The sequence below is a fragment of the Oryzias latipes genome, chromosome 14 (genome assembly GCF_053564925.1).
Source record: "Oryzias latipes strain Hd-rR chromosome 14, Olatipes_Hd-rR_3.1".
In the NCBI taxonomy this organism is placed as follows: domain Eukaryota; kingdom Metazoa; phylum Chordata; class Actinopteri; order Beloniformes; family Adrianichthyidae; genus Oryzias; species Oryzias latipes.
The window spans coordinates 7461316-7489260 of record NC_136250.1 but is presented as its reverse complement, the minus strand read 5'-3'; the positions used below and the strand labels follow the sequence as shown (position 1 = coordinate 7489260).

Sequence of the window (27945 nt, the reverse complement as noted above, 5' to 3'; positions counted from 1 at the left end):
ATACATTTAAAAAGAAATGTGTTCTGTTTATTAGTTTTAATGTAAAAAAGGTTAAAAAAAAACGAAATGTTACAGTTGAGGGAGTACTCGATAAAAGAGAAGTGTAATGGGGATTTTTCTTTATTTTAAATATAATTTAAAGTTTTTCCTTTTTGAAAGAATATAATAGTAAGGTCAGTAGTTTACTGTGTCTCACATGGATGTAACGTTTGTAAACGTCTGAAATTATGCGTCTTTCAAAAGACAATATGGATTAACATTTCAGGACTAATTCACAATAAAAACAAATGAGTGAGACACTAGTTTTTTGCTTCAAAAATAATTTAGGTAATTTACAATATAATTACTAAACTATTTTGCATTTTAAATAAGAAAAAAAAACTTTCTGGGAGAGCTGCTATAAGTATGGCATTTCACTAAATGCAGTGCCCCAAAAGATTAGAAATGTAAACTACTGCAAGGATTTCAAAAAGTATGGTAATACTTGCAGAAAGGACTGCAAATTGATGGTACTTTGATTAGGATTCATTTAATTTTCGGTAGGTTTCTCTAAAATGATCTTTTAGTGTATACCTGGAAATTTAAATTACAATCAGACCGTGCATCTCTAAGAAGCTGAATTTAGATCCTTTAGAGATGTTGAACCAAAAGAACAATGGTGTAAAAAGAGTTAAAAAAAATGTGTTGACATGTACCTGATTAGGAAAAAACTGTGGCTCCATACAATCAGCAGGGAACAATGAGAGCTGTGCGTGATTTCTACTGAACGTCAAGTCTGAGCCAGCTTTGCGTCAGAATGGTGTTGCGTTCACAGACAACAGTAATTATTACTACTCTCAAAAGGTTGTCTTCCCATAACATCCTAATGAACTATATAATACATTTTCAACATTTGTATACGTGATATCACGTTCTTTGTATTTGTCTCAGACGTATTAAACATTCTTAAATTCAGTGTATATTTTCTTTTTTGTGTATTATTTCACGTTGAACTTTCGAGTTTTAATTTTTTTTAAATGAGAGCATTTTTAATCTAGTTGAGCATAATCGACTGCAAGGAACTAAACAAAGCGATTCCCGTGGGAGTGCCTCCACATTTGCCCCTCTAATTCCGTTTATGACGCTGGGTGGCGGTTTTGACAGTTTTCTGACAGGCCGTGAAGGCAGCTTCTTCTGATGCCATCCATGCATCCAGTCCTGTCTGTGGTACCTGCTGGCTGCCTCACCACTTAGCTAGCAGTTACCTATCAGTCACATCTCTTCGGGAATAACAAAATGAACAAGGAGGCAGGATGACTTCATTTTGTTTTCCCCTCGTTGTACAGTTCCGCTTTGAGGGAAGACTTTTAGTGTAGTATTTTAGCTGTTAAAGCGTTTGGCTCACTTCATCTTGCGTGTAAAAACTGGAAGTGGAAAAGACAAAGAAAAAAGAGCTTTCCAATAGCTAGAATGGTTTGGGCCTAAAAAGAAGACAAGAGGTAAGAAAAACGACTGTCGCAAAAACCGGTTTTTGTTTTTCAGCCGTACTTTCGGTTGTCTGTTGTTTAGAGTCAAATTTTGATGCAAGTTTCTCAAAACATAAAAGGATTGATAGCTAGTTAGCTGCTAGCTTAGCTTACGAAGGCTACTCGTAGACGCTAGTCTTAAAGATGCAGGTGTTCTTAAGGTAGCTTATTTAGCCTTTAGCCAATATTTGAGCTGGACTATTTTTAAGATCTATTGACCGATAAATGATTTCTAGCCCTCGTACGTGAAATGTCACTCGTTTGCTGGCTTTCTGCCTTCAGTTCCCGGTCTAGTATAATTCAAACATCGCAGCGGTGTTTTTGTTTTTGTTCCTGTAACGCAAACTAGCAGGTCATGACGTTTATCGGTGCTTTTAATTAGTTTGATAACCAGCGCATGAGTAGACCAAATGAGACACTTTAGCTTGTGTAATTTAGAACATATGGGGTATTGTTTGGAAATTATGTAAGCAGGCACGTTTTTTCTATTTTTTTTCCTTTAAAAAAGTATATTCGTTTTGGTAAAATCCCAAAATATTTTATATTTGAGAGTTCATGTGTCAGAAACGAGTTGAGTTTCCGTTAAGGTCACAGTACAGTGAGACCCCATAAGAACTCAGCTGTTCTGGTGATAAACAAACTTTCTATTTATGATAACATGACATTGCTGTCACTGCCACAAGCTAAAAGAGTTGTTGTTTTTTTTGGTGGTAATGTAGATAAATAAATAAACAAACAAACAAATTAAAATCACACATAAGTCTGTGTTTGCAAGCAAAGATACAGCTGATACTCTCTTCTAGGAAGCCATTTTATGTGCCTCAGTTGGGGGGGGGGCAGAAAAGTCATCTCAAGTCCAGCATTCCTCTCAGTAGCTGTTGATATCACAGGTTGAAGTGTGCATTGGTGTAGACAAAGTTGCCACTTGAGGATGACACTTCATGGTTGGGTGGACCGAAGGTCATGAACTCATTTATGGCTGGGAGGCTGTGAGCCGGCTGCACAGCAACAATCAGGGGGCCAAAAGATTCCTTTTTGTTGCCTTCAGTCAGTAAAATGCTAGTTTTAAGTTGCTTTTTATTAACATGTTTACTAAATGAAGTAGTTGTTTCTGTTTTTTATGTCTTATTTTCCCCATGCTTCTTTCTGTTTGCACTACTGTGTTTTGCTGTGGTAAATATCCAGTAAACTCAAATTCAGAGAGCGTAGAAAAGAAAGTTACGATGGATAAGACCTGGCTGAAATATTGCTGGCACACACTACAGTGACAAGTTGCATAATGAATGATGTGTGGTCAGTTTGAGGATGAACAGATCCTTACCACACGTGGAAAATTGGCTTAAAGTTCAAACGCATCACATGACGGTCAGTACAGTTTCCGTTTGTAACAGTAAATTCCACTTGAAGCACATTAATTTTTTCCAAATGTAACTTCATGTGGCAGAAACCAACCTACATGGTAGTTTTTTTGGTGTGATTTACCAGGGTTTTGACAAAGAGAAGACCAAGTTTCAGTGTTTTTAGATGTTAATAACACTTGCTTTTGAGTTAGACAAAGTTGTTGATGCCGTGTTTCGACTCTGAAACAAAAGCTCTCTGTGTTTCACGCTGCTTTGTTTTCATGAAAATGTGTGGCTTCATAGCAACATGCAAAAGTTGGCTTTCCTGAAACCAACAAAGCCTCTACACTGGAAAAGTTCAAACTACTTCCAGATGCTGAGTGTCAAATGCTTGGGATTCTATGAAATAAGCAGCTAAAACATACGCTACATTAGTAAGTTGTAACTGTAATCCCCTGTGGCGCAACTTGCTGTGAAATGCACTTCACTTCCTGTTTAACTTTTGCCCAGAGGCATGTATGCGGCGGCTGTTTCCTTTGTTGCCAGGCAAACGGCTCATGCCCTGTCAAGATGTTGTGGTGATTTCCATGTCTGCTCCAGACAGAGCAGAAGGTGGATGCTTTCTTTGGATATAGCTACTATAAATGTATTTTTACCTATGTTGGAAAAAAAAACTACCTTAGAAACGAACAATGGCATGTTTCTAGCAATTCAGCAAAAACTGATAGTACAAGATGTTACAGCTGCCCTTGTAGAAGTGAGAAATGACTGCCTGAAGGTAACAATGCTGCTGCTTTTTTGTCTCATGTTGTTGATTTAAAAACATGTGAGGAGAGAACTGAAAAGGAGTAATTTCCTCTAGCTTTTTATCTAAATATTGGATAACTTTATGTTCCAAAGACAGTTTTTGAGAAGCTAAGTTTGACCAGTTTTGCTACCAAATGTTTTTCTTTTTCACACAAAGCATGTCAGTTACTTGAATCCACTTCCACAGTCAGCTAGTTTAATTAGATTGAATCTAATCGGACATCGGCAGCCTTTTTTCCCCCTCAATGCTATTGCTCACACAGCAGAAAAATATGCTACTCACTTTGTCCTGACCTCTGCCATCTGTTCTTTAGTTTTCCTTCACTCGTAGGAACTTTAAGCTTTCACATGGCTATTTAATTCTGTGGGCGGAACAAATTTAAGGCATTTATTTTAATTGATCTGACACCGATCTGTGCTGTGACTTAACTTGTTTAGAAAAACCACTTAACCAGTCTCAATCTTTTTGCAATTTAAAAACCTATCAATATTTTTTATAAAAATTTTCACATAGCAAAAACAATATTACCTTAGGGTAGGAAATATTGACAGGACAGCTTTGTGCTCATGTTCTGCATTAAACGAAGCAATAGTTTTCATTAGATCTCTGCTGAAATCTGCAATTCTGCCCATTACATTTCTATGTATGTATACGAAAATGATGATACAATATTAATCCTAATGAGGAGTTGACATATTTGTACTTATACATACATGACACATTGAATCCATTAGGTGTGAGCAGGAGCGGGAAGTTGCAAATTAACCTAATCCCGCATCTATTATGCTTATGATGATGATGAATATTATTATTGTGGTTGCTGTATATTACTACGGTAGTTTAAATTCTGAAGTATTGACAGAAGCTCTTGTTTGGTAAACCTAAAATAAATTTTAAAAAAAGGTTTAAAAGGTGGACAAATATAATAATAATAATAATAATAATAATAATAATAATAATAATAATAATAATAATAATAATAATAATAATAATAATAACGGTGGCGCAGTGGTTAGCGCTCTTGCCTCACAGCAAGAAGGCCCCCGGTTCAAGTCCCGGCTGGGGGACATGAAAAACTACATCAATGGGGAACCTTTCTGTGTGGAGTTTGCATGTTCTCCCCGTGCATGCGTGGGTTTCCTCCAGGATCTCCGGCTTCCTCCCACCGTCCAAAAACATGCTACATAGGTTGATTGGCAACTCTAAATTGTCCCTAGGTGTGAGTGTGAGAGTGAATGGATGTGTGATTGTGGACATTCCACCCTGCGACAGACTGGCGACCAGTCCAGGGTATCCCCTGCCTACGCCCAAGTGGCCGGGATAGGCTCCGGCAACCCCGTGACCCCGAAAGGGAATAAACGGTAAAGAAGATGAATGAATAATAGTAATAATAATTGTTCAGCTGTTTAAAAGAAGCAAAAGTCATGCTCTCAATCTTGTGTTCTTTTATTTTGAGAAAACAGGTTTGGCTACATGTACATGGATTTAGGACATGATATTTGCATAATATAAACCTTATCTTGTGAAGACATTTGCATAAAGAGTTAAAATACCTTTTGAGAAACTTGCAGTACAGGGTGTCGAGCTTAAGTTGTGCGTCATGTCAATGATGTGTCAGAAAATGTTCCTGGAAAAGAGTGTTGTCTGTGTCAGAAAGAATTTTCTTTCGATTTAAGCATTTTAAAGCGAACAAATTCAGTTCTCAATCTGTCACCCAAAGTTCATTTAAGTTTCCACGTGGCATACTTTAAATTTCTACAAACATGACTAAAGGATTGTTAAAATGTAATCCATTGAAAATCTGCTTCACTTGGTGCTCTTATCAGATCTGTCCTACAGGAATTTTCTGCTTTAAATTTGTTATTTTTGCTGCACAATTCATTTCAATAAACACCTTGTTTCTGTTTTCCTCAGTTGCCTTATCAGAATACTTTGGAGTGGAACTCCTGTTTGTAGCGTAGCTTCAATATTGCAGATTGAATTTTGTTTCCAAAGTGAGCTGTGGTTGAAATAGCTCTGCTTATACTCTGTGTTGACTGATGCTGTATTTGCATCCTAGGATGGAGCAATTTTCCAGGATTGTTTTGTCTTCATTTGTCATTTCTGTGTTCCTGGACATGTGGCTAATCCATTGGCCTAAACAAATCCGACCCCTTGATCTGCCGGCTTGTTTTCTTTTTGGAACTATGGGAAAAATAAAAACAAAAGGTTTGTTTTCTGACTCTAAAGAACATAATTCTCCAAACTCTTAAAGCACATTTCACTAAATTCCACGGAGTGTTTTTTCTTTGGATTTAGGTCAGCAGAGTGTTGAAGTTGAGGTATATACTCAGTATTTAGTACAGGTCTTATTGTACAAACAGAAACCACAATGAATCTTGCAGCAGATATCCTTATTTTACACCACCCACCTCCTCATCATTGTTGCAGGGCTCCACTATGACCCATGCTGACGGATGGAGCTTTAGCTAGCGGTACTGTTTTACCTTTGCTTCTGCCAACATTTGATCAGTTTGGATTGGAAAGAAGTGTCTGAATGATTTCATTGTTTGAGCACAGCGCACACATCTCTGAGCTGTGAATGGCAAAAGCTTGGGGGGCCTTTTTGATTTAAATAATGGACACCTGCTGAGTGAAGCCCCTCCAGGCATGCAGGGGTTGAGCTCAACACAACCAGTGATACAAGTATTAATAGAGAGACTTTAGCTGAAGTTTGCCTTTGTCATTTGGAGTAAAACTCAGAACAGAAAAACACCAAAACGATAATTGAAACAAGAATATGGAAAAATATGGTTGTGGTGGTAAAAAGTTAAAAGAAAGTTTGAAGTTTTAAATCCCCATTTGTTTTAATTATATGTTTTTTTGACAATAATTTAACTTTTTATTATTTTAAGTGCAGATATTTTACAGAGAAAGTTTAGACTCGCACATATATCTTTTTTCCTAACTGTTCTTAACGTCTTGGCGACATGTGTTCCTAACAGTCTTCAGCAGTATTACTCAAAGCTCTACTAACAGCGGAGAGTATACAGCATTGGAGTGGACTGTGGAATTCCTGCCGTCAGCAGGTTTGCTTCCAAAGCACCAGAGGTGGTAACACAGGCTGCCCATCTGCACCCATTGTTTTCCCTTTTTTTATTTAAACAAATGCAAGAAACCACCTATGATGGATGTCATTTTTCTCAATGTGGTTATGTAAGCATAACTGTTAAAACACTGTTTCCCACTATCCAAAGCCCTTCGGTCAGCCTGTTAGGTAAGCAGCTGTGGGCGTGTCGCATTTATGCTAATGGCCCTCGCTACTTCATTTTTGCTGAGTTTTAGGACAGGACATGAACATAGGTTTTGTTATAGCTTCTCATAAAAACAAGTAGTTTACACGAACATGTGTGCAGCAATTGTTGACAATTGAATCAGTTGAAAAAAAATCACCCTTTTACAGTTGAAATGAGGGAGTCCTGCAAAATGTTCTTAGTCCAATGTGGATTACCAGCTTGACAAAAATGGAACTGAGGAAAAGGTTAATCCTGATCATCTCTGTGTTTATGTGGGAATCTGAAGATGCAGAATGACTCAAAGGCAAACAGACAGCAGTGCTTTTCCTGCTAATTTTACTCAGGAAAATGTTCATACTCAAAGTATAAAAAATCTAGTGACTCACTGCATTTTGTGACATTTAAGGAACCCAATTATCTTTTTATTAATATATATTTTTTAAATAAAATATTCTTGAATTTCACTGAATAGCAAAAAGGTTCTTCAGCCAATTTGTATGTTTAATGGTGGAAATTTGTGGAGTTCTTAAAGTCTATTTCTTGTCTCTTATTTTATTTAAGCAAGAAAACTGCAAATAATTAATTAATGCATTTTTTTTGTGTCAAACTATATTATACAATGAAATCAAATTGATTCAGGAAATTGACTGATAGCTGTGCAAAACTTGTAATAGTATTTGGTTGTAGGTAAATGAAAGTCAAAGGCACATAGTTTGAATCAAAAGACGCATGTGAACACGTGGAGACATCTTCTGCTGATGTAGTAGCTCACTATTCTCATCCTTAAGGATTTGTCTGTAGTTTGTTTGTTTTGAGCAACCAGTAATGGTCTGTCCATGGCTTGATACATAAATATTAATAAAAAATGTCTCAAAACCAGGTCCAATGTAAGGATAAGTGTTTGATTAGTGGGGCAAGAATTTCTTAAATTAAATAATCTGCTAAAGATTTAATTTTAAATGTATTTGAGTTTGTCTTTGGAGTACTGCAGATCTCCTGAAAAGCAAAAAAGCTTTTAACCCTTTTACATCTGAGTTTATGCTCCAGTGTTTACATTTTTTGAGTATCACATCTCTTCAACTGTGTAAGCAACTAGCGTAATACCAGCAAAGACAAGCAGCCTTGCACTGGTATGCAACAGTATACAGTAGTGAAGTGGTTACGCAGTCAGCTGATTCTGCTGAGAAAAAAACGACGTTGCACCGTTATGCAACACTTTGTTAGCAATGTGTTGCGTAGCAGTGAAAAGCCACTTTTTCCCCCCGTCAGAATCAGCCGATCCACGTTGATTGGATAAACGGTCTCTGGTGACATCATGTGTTAAAATGGGAAATGGCGTATACTTGCATAGCGCTTTTCTACCTTCCTCTAAGGCCCAAAGTGCTTTACAGTCACAGTACCATTCGCACACACATTCACACACTGTTGCCGAACACTGGCGCCAACCTTCCACCAGAGGCAACGTGGGGTTCAGTGTCCTGCTCAAGGACACTTTGACATATGTTAAACATTTCAACTATTTTAAGCTGATTTTTACTGGAACTAATGTGAAATTAATCTGATACAGATCATAAATACTTTTTCACTGCAACAGACATTCACATTCAAAAATATATGATCAGACTTTATAGGAATATGTTTCTCCCCACTTTTTTTATGCAAAAAATAATAGTAAATGAGCATAAAATATTAAAGAACCACTTAAAGTTGTCAGTGTTACACATCTCAAATTACTATTGTTTATGGAGTTGGCTTTTAGATTTTTTTGTGGTTTGGCGAGTGTGACACTAACAAATCCCGAATAAATGCAATACCATAGCAAAATAAAAAAATGTACTCATTGTAAATATAGTAAATATTTCAACGACAAAAGAGAGTATACTAATCCAAAAGGTTTTTTCTTTTGCAGTGGTTACTTGATGGGTCTCTTTCAAAGCTTATACAAAGCACAATTAAAGCAAGTTCCCCTTGTTTTAGATAAAATCTTAACCTAAGCCTTTGACGTGGTTGTAATGCTGTGTTCTTATTCCGTCTATGCAACATGTGTTGATGCTGCATTTGCTCTTGTGTGTCATCATCCTGTGTAAATGATGAAAATGTTTCACTTGCTTCATCAGCTGATTTAAAAGCCAGGACGCTGTTCCTTTAACAGGCTTCACTGCTGCCGTCTTGTGCTTGGGGCAAAGTGGGGGAGGGAGGGCTGTTGTTGACGGAATGGCCGGCTGCGATTGGCTGAGTCTTACCGAGGTTCGTTACGTCACTTGGAGGAGAGGCCTTGTGGTGTAAAATAACATGTCCTTTTATGGGAAAGGGTGGACTGTGCCATTTTCAAGTAGAGGTGAGATTTCTTGCTTTCAAAGCTCTTTTTGTTTATAATTGCTTTTAAGATTCATTTTTAAATTACATGTTTTTCTTCTTAATTGTTGTCTCATACAGATACATTTTTAATATAAAAAATACACTTAAAGAGACTTGTGCTTATATTACGCTTCTTTCAAATATTTTCCAAGATTATTCAAGTAGAAATTTCTCAAATATTCGAAATTTAAAATAAATCAAATTAAGTGCTTGTACAGATGAAACTACTCGTTTTATGTTTCTAGTACCTTTTTATTCTTACTTTGTGTTTTAAAAACTGCCGGGAACAAAAGCTGCTTCCCACTGTCATGTTACCCAGCCTGCGACCCCCCTGCAGTTTGCAGATGTGGTATCTCCCTTAGATAAGCCGCCACCTCCCCTCCCTTAGTCAGATTTGTCTCCACTCTAAGGAAATACACAGTACCTCCGAGTAAAGTTGAGAAACTCTTGTTACGCTTCCAGCCAACCGGACGCCAACAGAAACCTTTAGTTAAAATAAAATGGTGAGGTTGTCTTCACTGGAAGCAAATTCCGCAAAAGTTTAAGCTGGCGAGACATGTCAAGTATACTTTTCAGTCCCTGTGAGATCCTCTAAATCTCCTCCCCTCCTCCTTCCAATGTTTCAGTGGCTGAGGCCATGGCCTCTCAGTCAGGGTAAGAAATGCACAGCTAGCTGCTGCCTTTACTTATTATCTTGATGTCTGTTCCATTTAAAACTCCTAATGTTTCTTTTTGTATAACGTGGTTGTCCTTTTTCTAGTTTATATAAACTTTTCTAAAGAGTGTCACAGTGAGGCCTAGTCTGTACTCTGATAGCATTTCCTTTTTTCTGTGCTTGTATAGAAGACATGGCCTGCTCGTTTTCACTTGTTGGAGACTTCTGAGCTGATTAATTTAAGTACACATTAAAGTAGCTACTCAACTCTGGAGACTTTGACCTTTTCAGTTTGCCTCAGTATTGATTCAAGCTCTCATTGTTATTTAAACTTGCTGGACTGGGGCAGACTTTTGTGTTTCAACAAACATTGAAGCTATCAACGTTTTCAGTCTTTTATTCTAGTCATTCATATGTTTAGATTGGGGAAACCTTGAGGAAAGAAAGGCCTGGTATCAAAGCCTGTTTTTGAGATATGAATAAGTAGAATAGAAATGATGATTTAAGTGTGTCTGGTTTTGTTTTTTTATGCGAGTGCTCAAAGTTTATAGGTTAAAATCTCTCAAAATCAGAATAAAAAAACAAACAGAATTGCATTGTAAGATATATCCTTTTGAGTGGTTTGCTTACTCTAGGAAATCATGAGTAAGGCTGTGGACTCTCCCACCTTGCTGTGATACATAGTTTAACGTGTTACATAGGCGACGTTTTTTTGTTCTAAAAGTCTTATTTTGCTTGTTTGTTTTTTTTTGTTTTTTTGTTGATGTTGTTCTTTGTGTTGTGGCTTTTTTTTTTCAAACCTCGCAACATTTATAGCATAAAAGACTTTTGAATTATAGTTGGTGATTGTCATCTGTGTGGCAGAGTTGTCTAAATAACTATCATTAGAATTTACTGGAATGTGGCTTTAGTAAATCATGTGTGCTGTTAGCTGTAGCCGACTCATAGTGTCAGTTCAGATGCGGTGTGTCATTATCAAGTGTTTGGTTTTGTGCAGTCTGAACTTGGTTTTTGGTTGTGTGCTGACAGAGGGGTGGTGATGAGTTCTGGCTAATCAGAACGAGTTTTTCTTCTTTTCTTGACACCTCATCTAGGAGAGGTTGCTACTAATGCTTTACCGTTTGCAGCCCAATTTGAAATTGCTACTGCACAATGCATTAAAGAATAAGGAATTATAGCAATGTCATTTGGTGCATTTATCAGTAAACTGGATTGTCAAGAAAAGGCCAGCTTGCCCTGGATTCACAATTGTTTTGCTTAGGGCTGCACGATATGAGGAAAACTCGCGATATGCGATATTAGTGATCAATATTGCAACGACGATATAACTTGCGGTATATGAACAAATAGCAAAACATAATTTCCATTTCATTGCAACAGTTTAAAATAGATACTCCAAATGACCATTGTCTATAGGAGGCGAACCTCTAACATTAAAGAGCTCCATCCGATTGGTCAACAACGTCAAGGGGTCCATCCAATTGGTCGAATGCCTAAATGGATTTATTTGATTGGTTAAATGCTTCAAACTGCCATAAGATTGTTTTAGCACATTTATTGGAACCATTTTTTGCAATTTTCGCCGCCTTTTGCGATATGGGTATTGCACAGCTTGATGTCACGATAACGATAAATCTGCGATATATTGTGCAGGCCTCGTTTTGCTCAATTTTAGCTTTGAAGGCTTCTTATTAATATTTTAAAAACTTAATGTCAATATGTTTTTTCTGTACAAGTTCAAAAATGGTCCGTAAAGTATTTTCAACCAGTAAAACAACCATTAGTTGTGTAACAACCATAATGTCAAGCTTCTCTGTTTGTTGGAATCCTCATGTAAAAAGGCATGAAGGCCAAAGGAACAAAAATGTATTTATGAATGTTTGTCTTTGCAGTTTTCAGGCGTCCTGTTTCTATCTCCAAACTGCATTCCCCACTTTACCTAATCATTAACAGTCAGGTAGTATTAGTGATTTTGGGAAATTTGCAGTTTAGACTCAATTATTCACCGATTTCATCACCTCACCTGAGAATAATTGTTGCAAGTTCAGGGAGGTTTAGTCCACAGAGCTAACCTTCTGTTTTTTAAAAAGCATTCACAGGAGACTTGCTGTCATTGTTGTCTTTAATAATTTGATTTAAAACAGTAAATGTCCTTGATTCCTCTTTGCTCTGTGTTTATTGGACTGCGTGGAGTCACTAGCGTACTGTCATATTTTTAGCCGTTCTCTCTAAACATTTTAAAAACGTTTGTGTGACGTGTTTTTAATCTGGGAGGAGCCCGAGTGGTTTCTGCAGAATCGCACTGTCAACAGCCTGGAAGTAAATGTTGTTGCTGGTGGAGTCGACATGTGGATTTAAGGAAGAAAACGGGCATGAATGATAATCTGCTCATTTCAGTTTGTAGAGCTGCAGCGCTTCTTTCTGTTCAACAAGGTGCAAATGAGGAAGGCAGCTCTATGGCTGTTTTGTTTAGACTGAGCTTACCTACTACTAATGTTCTATCCGAATTCATGTGACGTTTCCAGTGTCCTGCAAAGATACACGCTTTGCTCTTTGTGTCATCCGGCTGATGCAGCTTTTCTTAAAGGTCAGGTTTGGCTCTGCTGAACATAAATGTTGTTAATTAAAGGACAGTGCCCTCAAACAGTTTTTCATAACATTCAGAAGAAAAATGAGATGTGTTATGGAGTGACACTGATGTTCTTGGGCTAGAGTTAACATACCACCATATATGTTATTCAAAAGATGTAAAAACCTTCTTTACGTCTTATAAACGAGGAAAAAATGAGAAATGGAGGAAACTTCTCCACTGTTAAAACGCCAAATAATAGCATTATTACTGTATGTGGTTGGGCTCAGTCAAACAGACCATCTGGACCTGAGGATTATGTACAATAGCAGTTGTTAATTCATTGTCTGCGTTGGGGTAAGCTTATTAGAGGCTACTTTCACCTCGGGTCATCCCAGTGATTCCTCCTCTTGTCGATTGCCTTCAAAGTCTCCTTCCTGCTGTGTACTTAAAGGTTCTTTCATTTTTATAAACCAGTTCAAAGCAAAAAAAAAATATTGCTCTGTAAATTTGGATTAGTTGTTCATAATAAATCCTAATTAAAGGGAAGTTGGGTAAATATTTCTGCAGGAACGTCAACTGGGTTATTCTTGTCGTCCCCAATTCTGGCTAATTGAATTGTTTTCATATTTTGGATTTCTCATTGACTTGTTGTTCTGTTTGTGTTTGCAGCAACATGAACCGTGAGGACCGGAATGTACTCCGAATGAAAGAAAGAGAAAGGAGAAATCAAGAAATTCAGCAGGGAGGAGAGGCTTTTCCAGCTAATTCCCCTCTGTTCCCCGAACCCTACAAAGTGGTACGTTTGTTTAAATTGCGCTCACTGGTGGCATCTGACTGATCCGTCAGTTTTGAGGAATTTGCAACTGCGGCAGGAAGTGAGAAATGCAGGTTTTAACAGAAGCTGCCCGGTCGTGCACTTTTGTTGTTTTTAGAATTAAAGAGCCGTCCAGGTTGATCCAAATAGGATACTGTACCAAATTCTGAGTGGGAAGACATTTTAAACATGACTTGACGGGTAGATGTTGTGGCTGATGTTCTGTCGTTGCACAGCTGTTTAAAGTAAACAAAGGAAGACACCTCTGTTGCACCTCCTCCTCCTCCTCCTCCTCTGTCTTACCACCATGCTTACAAACAAAGATTGAGGGCAGCCAGGCCCTGCCAGCCGATTCAGTTGTAAAGAGGATTTGAGTTCTCCGTTCTGGTCTAATCTTTGCCACTAACCAGATTCGAGCAGATGTAAGTGGCTCTGCTCCTTAGCAAGAGCTAGTAGAAAGGAATGAGTCCTGACAGGTTTGGAACGGAAACGCCATCGCAGGTGGATGATGCGTCTTTGCGTTTGTTTGTGAACACGACATAGTGAAAGATGGCACGAAGGGCAGGAAGGTCCTTGAGCTTTCAGAGGGGGGAAAAAGCCTGAAAAAACTCTAAAATTCTGCATGTAATTACAAAACAATCGGTAGAGAACAACCAAACGCACGCACAAAAATCTCAGTGTGAGCAGCTTGTTGTGCTTCATATCTCTGGTCTGCTGCTTGTGTTGATCTTATGTAAGCTTTAGTTTGACTTCTCCCTCTCTGACATGCTCCGCTGAGTGGAAGTTTACAGTGTTCTGCGTTGAAGACCATGTGTGCTCACAGCTGCAGCTGTGACTGCAAATGTAGACCAGCAACAGCATTTTATAGTGCAGACTTTATGCACTGCTAGTAAAGCTGCCGTTTTAACGGTTACGCTAGTTTTAAAAAAAAAGAAATTCTAATGTTTGGGGTGTGTCTAAAGTCTTCTTTTTCACAAGTGGTACGTAATATGGGGTCAGAAAATAACTGTTTTTTCCAAATTAGACATTTAACTCGACTCCAAACACCAGGTTGAATTTAAATGAACACGTTTACATTGAAATTCTGTCACTTTTATGTGCAACGACTAGCTTTGACCCTGAAAACAAATGAAACATTGTTCCAGGAGTTGGTATAAGCCACAACCTTAATGACTACCTTTTTATTCAGCTTTGTTTAAACTTGTTAACTTTTTGTCATACAAGCTCTTTAAACACTTGAGTGATTTCCTTTAAATAGATTCTGTTTGTCTGCACAAAGTGCTCGGTTTCCTATCGTGTAACGAAACCTCCAGAAAAATGCTGTATTACTCTCCCCGAACTGCACACGTCAGAGCGAGGCCATGCAGGCAGGCAGCGGTTCAGACCTCGCTTTGACCAAGCTAGTTACATTTCCTGCTGCAGATAACGGCTTGTGTTTCCTCACCCTCAGCGTGAATCTGTCAAAGCCAACAGATGTGAAAAGACTGTTGGTGAAACTGGAGACACCACGCAAACCGATTTTCACACAAGTTGATTGGAGGCTGTGGCCTCCGAGTGATTGATTAACCTTTTTCTTGGAGCTCTCGGGAGCTTATCTGAATATACGAATGCGTTTGGACTGCCAACACTTGTTGATTAGGCCTCTCGCTGGTTTTCATATATTGTTTTTGGATGTTGTAAATATGAAAACACATTAGAAGCAGTTTTACACATTTAAGAATCAGAATCTTTTATTGTCACATGTACAGCTTTTACACTGACATAGGAAATTACATTCCAGTACCGTTACTGTGACGTTTCTGACAACAGAGTTAGAGTTTCTATTGAATTGTCTGTATATTCAAATAACCTTAAGTTTTCCCGTTTTTAAGTAGAATATTTTTCTTTATTTATTGATATTCATGTAAACTTTAAAGTGAAACCTCTGGCTATTATTTATTTCTTTTCTGCTTCTTTCCTCTTCAGGTCAGCAAAGAAGATAAACTATCCAGCCGTATTCAAAGCATGCTGGGAAACTACGACGAGATGAAAGAGCCAATTGGTGACACACTTCCAAAACTCGGGGGTAAACCTTCAAACAGTTCATCTTCCTCTGAGGAGAAATTGGCCGCGCCTTTGTTCGGTGGAGATCAGCGCGGCAGTGAGAGCAGTAAATGGACTCCGGTCGGCCCTGCGCCTGGTGGATCAACATCCCAGAAACGCTCAGGACTTCAGGGTGGACACGGAAGTCAGAGGAGCAGCGGTGGCAGCAGCAGCAGTAGCCAAAGAGGGGAGAGGGAAAAGAAGTCAAGTAAGCATAGTGGAGGATCAGAGCACTCCAAGTCGCACACGTCAAGCCCGGCCAAGAGTTCTCTGAGTTCCTCCGGCAGCCAATCCCGGGGCTCATTGTCTGCGGAGCAACATCACTGCAAGGAACGCTATCGCTCCAAGTCTCCGCTGGACAGAGAAGCCAACTGGGACTCACCCTCACGGGTTCACACCTCCTTCCCTAGTGGACAGCACTCGAGTCAGTCCTTTCCCTCATCGTTGATGCCTAAAACGAGCTCCATGCAGCAAAAGCCCACGGCTTACGTACGGCCTATGGATGGCCAGGAAACGGCAGAGCCCAAAAGTTCACAGGCGGAGAGCTACAGCGGACAGCCGCACAGTGGCCCCATGGGGGAGATGAAGTCCAATGGCAAGGCCTCACTCACCAAACTAAAGATTCCTTCACAGCCAGTTGAGGTAAATCAGAATCTGTGAGAAAAGTGTCCCTCGTTTTTTCAGAAAAACAACTTGCTTTTCATTTTCATATTCACATTTACCTGTTTAAGACCCACTCCGATCATCCTTTGATCTATTTTAAAAGTGTTCTTGTAACTAGGATCATGCAGCATTTGGCCAAAATCACAAAACGGGTTGTTTTCTAGAACATAGTTTCTGCAGAGCAGCAGTTGTCGAGTTCTGGACAGGGACCCACAGGCGTAGAGTAACCCTCCACACTGCTTAGAGCTCGGAGCAGGGTGCTTGCGGCCCACCCAGCGGGATTCGCAATGTCACTAATAAGCTCTTTTTCTGACAACCTTTTTTTCGTTTGCTCGTTATTCATTTCAAATAAAGAAATACTCAAAATTGCCTTTTTAAGCTTAATTTTCTTAATATTTGTTCTACATCATCAGAAAAATGCCACAAGAACCTGTTAAAAACACCATTTTGATGGGAGTGGGTCTTTAAAAATAGAATTTCAAAGTATTTCACCTTTGAAACAGTGCTGCAGATATTTTTTATATATGGATCATAAAGTAAGCTGATAGGGATTTCAGAGTTGTAGTAAAATAATTCACAGCACGTTTCAATTGTACCAAGTGAACTCTCATAAAAATGTCTGTAAAATGACTGACGCTCCTCAAAATGGAAATCGCCTCTGAATTCTGCTGAACTAAGAGCACGCCGTTCATGAAACCGCTGGCTCACATGCTGTTTCTTGTTTTCAGGGATCTGGTGACGCAAACAGTGTTGCTGAAATTTTGAAGGTACACAGCTTTTAGTGTGACCCGTTTTAAATGATTAAACTGACAGCTGGTTGAAACGAAGAGGGAGAAAAGCAGTTTACTCACACCCTTTAACTCATCAGCACCTTTTTTTTAAATATTTTTCTTTTTTAAATGCAGGAAATGACTCAGTCGTGGCCTCCGCCACTAACAGCCATCCACACTCCATGCAAAACAGAGCCCTCCAAGTTTCCATTCCCCACCAAGGTCAGAATTGAACTGTTGGATTTGTTGACTGATTTGTGGTGGATGTGTCTAATAAGGTCTAATGTGTTTTTGACTTGGGTTTCAGGAAGCGCATCCTTTTCCAAGTGGACACAGTGAGTGACTTGATTCAAAAAAACCCAATTAGGATGTATTTTTCTTTCTGTTTTTGTCTAAAACCAACATGTTCGTTCGCAGTGTTCATTTCTGTATGCATGCTTCTCTTTTGTAATCTCAGAGCGGGGCAGTTCGTCAAAGAGCTCCAGCAGCCACCAAACTAAAGATGGCAGGTGTGTGCTTCCTCTCTCTGGCCTTTTCCCTCCTTTGCCTGTCGTGAATGCAAGTTGATGGTTTTACCAGTAATGATTTGCAAAGCAAAGCAGTGCAGCAAAGGATAAAGGAGTTGTCCGAATGGCAGGCGGACACAGCTATGCAAATGCAAATGTGTATTAATGTGGGATTTTTGTGTCGTAGTATGCTGAAAGAAGATCTGATGATAAGCAGCAGTGAGGACAGCGACGGTGAACAAGAAGCCAAGAATGCCTCCAGGAACACATCAGCAAGGTGAAGCACCAAACATGGATGTTTCTACAGACAGGAAGTGCTATTCATTCTTTAGAGCAGGGGTCCCCAAGTTTAATTTTGGAAAACTAGCTGATTCTGCCCTTTTTTCTTGTGTACTCGCGTGTCTTAAATACATTCACTATCTTCTTAAAACGGCTGCTCTGAGTGCTAAATTAAATCCCCCGTTAGCTAACAAAGTTAATAAAAAACAAAAGTCTTTGGGGAGAAAGAAGCCATCAAAGAAAAAGAAATCTGCTTTCCAGACAAAACCATTTTTTCCTCAAATTATGCAAACAATTGTTTCCACGTACCAAGCCCACTTTGCACAATATGTGACTCTCTAATGTTAGACCTACGCTGATAATAAAGTAGCAAAACCTAGTGGATTCATGTTCATGAAAATACCACTTCTATGACTATTGTCATTTTATTTGGCTTTTAGTTGTCACACCTTTCAAATCGGATGCTGCTAAAGTTGGCGTCCACTTTGGCGTTTGGGGGAAAATCTGCATCACATTTGAATGGGTCCTCCACAAAGTCCACGTTTAAACCTGTTGCAAATATTCGACAGAGAATGAAGATTCAATCAAATAAAGTCGCTGAATTGTGGAAAAGTGTAAAAGGGACATTTGAGAATTTCCCTACAGCAAAGCTAAATTAGGCAGGCACCTGATAAGAAACTTGGAAACCAGAAGCTTAAAATCTTTTGACCCTATTTGGACCGGTCCATTAAAAATTTGTCTGACATTAAACAAACCGTGGCCTAAAAAAAGTTGAGGATCACCGCTTTAGAGTTAGCATTCTCTGCCCATTCAAACTGAGTCTACTGGACAATGCTAGTGTGAAAGCAGCCTCATGCCCTTCAAAATAAAGGCGCAATAACACCGTTTCCCTCTTTTGTCTTTCAAACAGCAATAACAGTGAAGCAGCTGAGCAATCGAGGGACGACTCGAGCAGCCACAGCGGCTCAGAGAGCAGCTCGGGCTCCGACAGTGAGAGTGAAAGCAGCACATCGGACAGTGAAGCCAACGAACCCCCACAGCCGGCCTCACCCGATGTAATGACACTACAAATTGTCAGCCACTCTTCCTAAGAAGATGCTTCCAACCACTCAGTTGTTTGTTTTTGTTTTCCCCTCTTCAGCCTCAAGGCTCCAACAAGTGGCAGCTTGAAAATTGGATCAAGAAGACTCAAGACAACAATAATACTCCGCCCAAATACAAGAAGGAGGGCCGAGATAACAGCTCAGGGCGTGGTCATGGTAACCAGGGAGGGGGCTCAAAAGACTCGGCGTTGCCGCCTCCGAGCAGGGATCTACGGGCGCCACAGAAAGGTGCGGAGGGGGGTCGTGGCCGTCAAAAATCCCCCGCGCAGTGTGAGAGCGGCACAAACTCGCGAAGTCGCGTGGGTAAAAAGCAGCCGAAAAAGTCAGAGAAGCCCCCAGTTGTGGAAGAACCCAAAGGTGGCTTAAGGGTGGAGAGTGAGACCGCTCCGGTGGTCCCCCATACCAGACAAACGGCTGGCACTAAAGGTCCCCGCAAGCCAAGCACCAGAAAAGATCTGAAGTCCTCTCCCAGGTCCGCCGCAGCCCCCGCCCCCATCGCTCCTGGCAAGCGTAAAGCCAAGCCTCCCCAGTCTCGTGAAGTGGTTTCTACAGATCCCTCATCTTCAGACTCTGAGGGGAACGACAGCATCCCGTCCTCATCACAGACCCCCAAGTACACGGAGAGCATCCGAACCCCCGTGTGCATGTTTGTGACCGAGGATAAAGAGCTGCTGTCTCCGCTCAGTGACCCCGAGGACCGCTACCCGCCAAGGCCCCCCCACCAGGAGGTCCTACTCGTTAAGATCGGTTAGTTGGGAAGTTATCAGACAAAGAACAAAACTCACTTTTTGAATGTGGTCTGATGTTGAGGCTTTTCTTTACTCTGGATTGAATTCAATGCTACCCTTCCCTTCCTTTTCCTCCCTACTTCCTGTAGATCTCAGCTTGCTGTCCAGAATCCCGGGACGGCCGTATAAGGAGCCTTCAGAGATCAAAGTGGAAAGTGAAGACTCTCCAGACAGAGATGCCAACAACAAGAAAAGCTCCATTAAGCTCAAGCGGAGACATAAGGTAATCTTTAAATGGAAGTTCATTCGTTTTTGACATTTTTATTTTATTTTTTCCAATCTTTTCCGTAAAAGAAAACGGGTCCTTCAGTAATTATTTCATTTTAACTATAGTAATTTGGGACTAAGTTTGGGATTTTCTTTGGAAATATTTCAGCTTTTAGAATTATTACCTTCAGATACACTGAATGAAAAGCTTTCAACAATTTAGAGGAAGTTGTTAGAAATCCAAACATTTCCGCTCTTGTTTTTTCTCAAGAATGACGACGAAAGCTCAAAGCCTGGGAGTAAACGATTCAAGCCAGAAGGGAAATCTGCACAACATCATAAAAACGGCGTTAAAGAGTAAGTGTTGCTTCACTATCCTAGGAACAACTTGTTGTTTTCTTAGTATATTGGGTAAAAATTATTGAAGCCTTTTTACGTTTTGGTTCTTAAAATTATTTCTGCTAAAACTTCTTCTGTTCATCATAAAATCCCTCAGCGATCTGGTCAGTTTATCACATCTTTGTGACTTGTAAGATGCTGGTTAATCTTTATCTTATAGTGCCTTATATAACCTTGGTTGTGGTCTACCTGGAAAGTTGATATTTAACCACTAAGCGCTTCATATTTTTATTTTACATTGGAGGCTGCTTCAGAAATGTTACACTTGGAAAAAATCTGTGATAAAATCATCTGACTTTTTAGGTCTAAAAGGTCTTTGGACAAGAAAGAAGAGCCCGTGTCCCCCGCCTCCATGCCGGGGCTTCAACGGACACCGAAGGCGGAGCATCCCAGTCGGAAGAGGACGGCCAGCCAGTCCTCCACCTCACTGTCCAGCGGGACCGGAAGTGGAAAAGAGGGAAGCCAAAGTGCCAAGAGCAGCAGCACCCCCAAACACAGGAAGGGAGAGGACAAGGGCAAGACACGGGACAGCAAGGTGTGTGAGGGCATCTGCCATCCGCAGTCATTCTCCAGTTCAGTCTCAACGGTTGCAAATCAATTTTTTCTGCAAAGCCTGGAAGGTGACACAATGATGGAGATATAAAATAAAAAAAAGGTTGAGAAGGAAAAGAAGGTGGTTAAGCTCTTTTTATTTTATTTTTGGGAGCTTCAGACATCAGACAGGCATGTTTTTTCTTAGACTAAATATAGATTATATGCAAATATATATATTTTAGAATACCCAAATTACATTTTGGTTTTGTTTATCTTCCAAAACTGAGCGTTTGCTTTCCCTGCAGGAGAAGTCCTCAAAGAGCTGCGATAACCAGCTCGTTCCTCCTCTTTCCTCGGATGGCTCAAAGTCTCAGAGATCCAAGCTGGTGTTCGAGGACAGGTAAGAAGAGCTCTTTCCACTGTGGATAACCCCTCTGCGGGACACCGACAGAGCGGCTGTGGGGATCCAGGCTTGCCTTTGATGCATAAAGCCGTAGGAGGTTGGGAAGGTCACGAATAGATGTGGCTGCGTGCCAGAAAGATTATGTAAATTTCCATTTTAAAAGGCCCACAGCTGGGACTGTCTGTCCTTTTTTACAGTGCTCTAAAGAAGCTACACCGAGATACTTATTTATTTTTTTGTCTTCTAAAAGACAAAAAAATAAATAAGTATCTCGGAGATTTTTAGAAGATTTTTTAGCTGTTTAGGGTTTTCTGGTTAAAATGTTAAGGCTGTAAAAGAAAAGTAAACTATACAGTTAAAGTATTTCTGGTATAGATGTGTGCTTTTATTGTGGAAGTTTGACATGCAAATATGGTTTCACAGGGTTCATTCAGCAGATCACTACTTGCAGGAAGCCAAGAAGCTCAAGCACAATGCAGACGCTCTGGTGAGAAAACCCTTTTAAGGAGCCGTTTCTGTCAACAGTTTTATGCAAACGTGTAAGAAGGAGCAGGTTGATGGTGAGAAAAATCAATTTATAAATGATTGCACAGTAATATGCAGTGGTTGGATTGGAGGTAGTTGCAGTTTAAGTCTCTAAATTGAATAAATACTTGAACTCTAAAGCTTTTTTCTCCTCTTTCCTTCCATGAAAAGACAGACTGACAAATATCCTTTTGTTTTCCAGTCAAAGCAGCACAAACTAAATTAGGGAAGCAAATTTGTCTTGAGTAGCGAGTTGTGTGTTGGTTTTGTTATTTAATCTCTGAACTTTGTCATTTGAGTTAACTTTGCTCCAAACTTCCCTTGTTTATCGCAGTGATTACAATTTAAGAATAACCCACGATAGGTACAACTCACAAAGTCGGGATTATGTATTTTTCTCAGACACATTAATATTTTCACGCTTTTCTCTCTTGTATGAAGTTTTAAAGTTGAAACTTTTGTACAAAAATAAGTCCAGTATTACAGCAGGAAAAAGACCCGGTCGTGATTGAAGATTTATGTAGATTTGGAGTGCTGCACGCATTCTGTACTCGAGACATGGCACAGAGATTGACTGTCAATATCAACAGCCAATCAGGACGTGGGATGCAGTGTGCTGTGGGGGAAAAAGTGTGGAAAATTGCACTGAAAAAAAATCCCAAAGACTGCAAAAGGTGAACCGCGAAATGCCGAGGGAGCACTGTTATGGAGTAGATGAAAGCATTTGGGCTGTGCTGCGTGTTTGTCACTGGTTCCTTCTTGACCATCTTCTTTCTTTTTGAGTGCAGGTGAACCGATTTGAGAAGGCGGTTTACTACCTGGATGCTGTGGTGTCGTTCATTGAATGTGGCAATGCACTGGAGAAAAGTGCCCAGGAGGCAAAGTCTCCCTTCCCTATGTATGCAGAAACCGTGGAACTCATCAAGTAAGCGCAAACACAAAAGCCTGTCGTTCACTCATTATATGCATTGACAGGTTTGGTAACATCTCTTGAAAAGTTTGGTTTATTTACGTGCAGAGAATCTTGTCTCTGAATCTCAGAAACTGTTAGTGAAAAACAACATTTTTCTGATCTTAATCTAGGAATGTTTTGTCTCTGTTGTGCCTTCAGATACACTATGAAATTAAAAAGCTACATGGCCCCAGATGCTACTTCAGCAGACAAGAGACTGGCCGTGCTTTGGTAAGAGCTTCCTAATCTAAGCGGTGCAAATTTCCACCTTCACATAAACTTAATCGTTGTTGTGCAAGAAATCGTTTTCTTTGGTTATCAAATCCTTTTTTTTCCTCCCTAGTTTGCGATGTCAGTCTCTTCTTTACCTGCGACTGTTCAAGTTAAGGAAAGACAGCGCTCTGAAATACTCCAAAACTCTCACAGAACACTTGAAGGTACTCATTTCCTAACAGCAGTTTTTTTTTGGCACGCTGTCAGAATTGGGGGAAATCTAATAAAACTCTGAGTGTGCGCGCTGCTTCCTCTCTTTGTACATGATGTTCTTTCCCTCGTCTTGTTCACAGAATTCTCTGAGTAACACCCAGGCTCCCTCTCCTGGAATGGCAAAGTAAGGCAGTAAATAATCACATACCAAAGCACTGACATCAACTCAACTAACATTATGTCCTCTTGAACTGTCTCCACAGTAAGGCAGCAGGCATGCCCTCCCCAGTCTCACCCAAACTTTCACCAGGGTCAGCCAGTGGCTACGTATCCAGCAGCAACAGCAGCGCCAGCTCCTCTGTGACCATACCTCAGCGCATCCACCAGATGGCTGCCAGCTACGTCCAGGTCACCTCCAACTTCCTGTACGCCACTGAGATCTGGGACCAGGCTGAGCAGCTGTCCAAGGAGCAGAAAGGTAAAGCCCTCAACCTTCTTATTAGAAACACAGAAACAGACTCTTCCAAATGGAAAATGTGACGCATCAAACAGAGAAATGTCACTATTTGACAAGTCATTTTGTCATTCTCTTTTAACACAGAACCACACACACCTTCTACCCACTGAGCTTTTATTTTACTGTCAAATTAATGATTCTACATACTATTCTTTTTTTTTAATTTTTCTTTAAATCATTACTGAGTATCTGTCTTGAGGCTAGCATGCTTGTGGAAAAACGTAGCTGAGATTTATTGATTTGGATGACAAAAGGAAAAACAAATGGATTAGCATGAAACATTTTCAGAACCGTCCCTTCCACCGCCGTCTCTGCTGTGAAAGTGACTTATCATCACGACAGTCCATAGAAACTTCCATTGCAAGTTGCTTTCTAACATGAGTTTGTGTTTTGCAACTGTTAAAAAGTCGAGAGTATTGCAGACAAAGTTGAGTTTATTTAAAAAATTGCAGGTCTGGAAGCTTTAAAACAATTGAAAATGTATTAAAAAACCTTTGACAGGTTAGAAAAATTGAATAAAGTTTTAATTTCTTTTAAATGAAATATTTTTTCTTTTCGCTGTAAAAGCATAACTGAATAAAAGACAAGGTTATTTCTTGATTGGGTGGATTTTTCCACCATAGTGTTCGTTTTTGTGACCTTTCAGCAGAATAATGTTTTGTGAGCGCTGCTTCTCGTCTGTGTTTTTGCAGATTTCTTCTTGGAGTTGGACAAAATGATGGGTCCTTTGATCTTCAACACCAGCAGCATGACAGAACTCGTGCGTTACACGCGACAGGGCCTCCACTGGCTGCGCCTGGATGCGAAACACGCCGCCTAGCACAGGCCCCGCTCCCTGCACGCTGCTTCCTTGCACATGCCGACACCTCAGCCTCTCGTGCTTACCAACCGGATCTCAGAGACACAGACACACACACAGACACACACATATGCAAACAGTGTCCACATCTGCTCCTCAGCTTACACAGGGCGGACTTCTTAGACAACACTGTGTCCATTTTCTGCACCAGCTTGCCAAAAACACTGAGCAATTAGGGTATCTTACATCGGCAAGGCAAAGGGCAGGTACATCTGCAGCAGTAATCCAGAGAGCCTGTCACATGGCTTCATAAATCAGCCTTCTTACAAATATTCTTGCAGGCGGTTTATATTATCTTGACATGAAAGAACTGGGTGGATTCTTAATTCACAATACACTAAAACTGGGGTTTGGTTAATAGGCTTCTTTAGGTTACGACAGTTTATTTGACTTTGTTTCACCAAAGTACCTCCCAGGAACACCAAAGGTGCTTTAAACTGAAGGTTTCTCCTAGTCATTTTTGTGCCTTGTATGTGAGCTACAGGAAAACTATCATCCAATTGTTTTTTTGCGTTTTGGTGTTTTTGTTTCTTTTAAAGCTATTGCCACAGTTCTTCTAATGTATATTTTAGTTATTTAACAAGTATTGGAAACTGGCAACATTTATATTTTTACTGCAATTTCAGGTCTTTTTAAGTTACTAAAATAACCAATAATTGCTGTTCGTTTCCTCTGACTTCATCAATTTTCAACGCCTCAAGAGGCGGAGGAGGAAAGGTTCACGTCTACACCAGATTGATATTTTTGAATCCTATATTTATAAAATATTCTTTTAAAAACTATATTAACCCACGCATTTTATCTGTTGAAATCAGAAGCTTTTTCTGGCCTGCTAACCAATGAAATGTTAAGTTATTTCCCTTATTATGGCTCTGAAAGACGCTCTGCTCCTCTTTGTAAAGCTGCAGGGACTGTTAGATGATGGACTTTCATTCAATTTTCTATTAGCCACATGATGTTTTGCCTTCGGTAGCTTTGAAATTCAAATACCATTAAATGTCGTTCCTCTTGTAGCCACGTCGTCTTCAAATTGTCACCAAGCTAGAACCCTTTCTTGTAGAAGTACACATGTTTTTCGGTTGTTTTTTTTTTGTCAGTATATTCAGAACAGCAGGGACTGTGGAAGTATTCTACATGGTGGTCCACCATTACGTTGCAGGGTATAGAAACTAATTTGGCGAGATTAGATGAAAGCGAATATATTGTTTAGGATGAGAACCGCATTAGTGAAGGAAATTAGAAGTGTTGCGTTTATATGACAGAGTTTAAAATCTATAACTGTGTATTGCAGATGAGAATTATAAAAACATATACGGATTCTATTTATATACTGAGATTCTTTTGTCTTATGGCCAAATAAATGCTAAATTTCAACAGGGGAGAAAGCAAAAGTATTTTTTGATGTAATTGTTCCTATTTAAATCAACTCAATCATGCATGTCTTACACAAAAGTAAAATGACAACATTGAGTAAATGTATACCTGCGTTTCGATTGATTCTGCCGTCTTTAAGTCACTGCTCGTCATGGACTTTTGTTGTTTTTGTTTCGGTGAAGGTGTTAACGATGCTTCCAGGTGGATTGGGTGTCATCTTCAATAGTAGGAGGATCTGTCCTTTTTTTTTTCCTCCTCATTCATTTACCTTAATGGAATAAAACATGCTGGAAATCCTGGGCCAAATAGTATTTTGATAATAAACTCCTAATATAATCATTTTTTGTTTTAACTCTAAAGGAAAGTGTGAAATGTGTTTTAGGCATATTGAGCTTTTTAAATTAAATCGCAGAAAATTACTGTTTGGTCCAGCTTTTTTTTTTTACTCTTCACTGGCTCCCTGCCTTTATTGGAAGAGGGAGATACTGTTATTTTCTCTTAAACTTGAAAAAGAGCAAGTCAAAGGAGGTATTCTTTTAATCTATGCAGGATTTTTGAAAAACAAGAAGGCTCCCTCTTAAGTTTTTCTTTTCCCGTCTCAGTGAGAAACCTTTTACTCAAATGTCCAAGGCCTTCAGCTTTTGCAATTTTTGTGTACTAGTTTAGTAAATGTATGTAAATAGTTTTTTTTTTTTGTATAACCAAACACATATGGCTCTGAGCCATTTTGTATTTAAAAGCTGGAGGCAACTTTTCTTGTAGGAAGTGAGTTTTGCCAGCTCAGACAATGTCTTCATACACTGGTACAATTGCAAGTTGAAGTTGGCACCTTGTGTTCCCTATACGCTATCTTATACGTAAAATGTTTTTTAAAACGAACAAAAAAAATAATTTTTAACAGTTTGCTACTCACTTATTTATTTTTTCTGCCCCTTTTGCGCTATTTCTTTACTATTTTGCCTTTTTACGGAGTTCCATTTTAAGAAATAGGAAGATGTATATGTATTGTTTATGATGAGATTTTCATTGTAATTAGTAATTAATTCTAACTTTAAAGAATCCAGGGTAAGATGAGGTGTTTTTTTAATTTTATTTGACTTTTAGTAGGAAATTGGTAACACTTGCATGTTTCTATTTAAATACAATTGTATAAATTGTAAATATAACATTTCTTTAAGGGTGGATTTCTACTACAGGTTGACATTTTTATTAAACGTACACAATGCTGTAAATATATTGTGAGATCCTACATGCACATTTTTTTTTTCCTCCTGTGGGTTTTTTCTATGTTCTTTCCTCCTCAAAGTTGTTAGAGATGGCATCCTAATCTATTAACACTGTATATCAGATTGATTTGCTCTATGTGCTCGTATCCTTTGTCTTATTCCTTCACTGTGTCATAGTATCTTGTTTGGGACTTAATTATCGTCTCCAAAGTGTTAATATTTCCGTCTCTTCTGTGATTGACTCGGAGCTGCGTACTTTAAATGTAAATTGTTTGAGCTCATGAGATGGACGTATGAACTGCATGTATAGTCTGTTGTCTCTTTCTTCCTCAAGAGAGAATTATGTATTAACTGTCCTTTTTTTTTTAATAAGAATTGGTCCAACGTGTTTAGGAAACAAGAGGTTTCTGCACACTTCAGAACAGCTGTAGCAGTTTATACAGTATGTTGAATAACACACCCCCCTTTTTATTTTATTTTAACCTCGTCTCCATAGTGAGACTATCAGCAAACGATATATACAATAATTTAAACTGGACTAGTTTTAAGAGATCTGTTGACAAAGATGATATATATGATGGATGCAATATGATTCAAGGTACTCATAAAGTTTGATCCTCAAACTTAGGTTATGTAATTTAAGAACATTCTTGTGAAGTGAGTATTAATTGTGACTAATGAGTCTGTCCTGAATATTCTTTGTATTTTGCTGTATTGAGAATAAAATATATATGAATATGTTTAAGTATCTTCTGCTTTTTCTTTGGTAGCTGACAGGTTAAAAATGTACATTTAAAGATTTTTCTAAGGCACAAATGAACAAACTTGATTAGCACGGAGCAAAATTATACCAACTTGATGTGGAAAAAGTAGGATAAATGCGAGGAAACTGCATATTTAATTTAAATTATCAAAAATATATTAGTGATCAAATAGAGGCCATTTTAAAGTTGTTGTTTTTTTGCTTTTATTGTACTGAATCAAGTTAGCAAAATTCTATGTAAT

The 27945-nt window shown here is 39.1% G+C and overlaps 1 protein-coding gene across 6 annotated transcripts; it reads left to right on the top strand.

Annotated features, from left to right (window-relative positions):
* The first annotated feature begins 1165 nt into the window (after positions 1-1165).
* aff4 (AF4/FMR2 family, member 4) lies at positions 1166-27680 on the top strand. 6 transcript variants are annotated; one of them, XM_023962708.2, is made up of 22 exons: positions 1166-1478; positions 13183-13309; positions 15293-16051; positions 16801-16839; positions 16978-17064; positions 17150-17177; positions 17300-17351; positions 17536-17625; positions 18538-18682; positions 18769-19477; positions 19608-19741; positions 19997-20082; positions 20428-20659; positions 20964-21058; positions 21485-21548; positions 22177-22260; positions 22375-22511; positions 22698-22769; positions 22882-22975; positions 23105-23148; positions 23228-23442; positions 24174-27680. In XM_023962708.2, the coding sequence occupies exons 2-22, from the start codon at positions 13187-13189 to the stop codon at positions 24299-24301; spliced, it is 3417 nt and encodes a 1138-aa protein (XP_023818476.1). In that variant the 5' UTR covers positions 1166-1478; positions 13183-13186; the 3' UTR covers positions 24302-27680. The 6 variants fall into 6 exon arrangements, with proteins under 6 accessions (XP_023818476.1, XP_078786752.1, XP_078786753.1 ...); XM_023962707.2 differs by lacking the exon at positions 1166-1478 and adding an exon at positions 9677-9940; XM_078930626.1 differs by lacking the exon at positions 22177-22260.
* Positions 27681-27945: the final 265 nt, after the last annotated feature.

What these genes read in the sequence shown, in the direction of transcription:
- aff4 (XM_023962707.2), top strand. An exon ending in AGCTCAAGCGGAGACATAAG is followed by an intron (nt 19,742 to 19,996) that starts GTAATCTTTAAA and finishes TTTTTTCTCAAG; the next exon opens with AATGACGACGAAAGCTCAAA. An exon ending in CCCTCTCCTGGAATGGCAAA is followed by an intron (nt 23,149 to 23,227) that starts GTAAGGCAGTAA and finishes CTGTCTCCACAG; the next exon opens with TAAGGCAGCAGGCATGCCCT.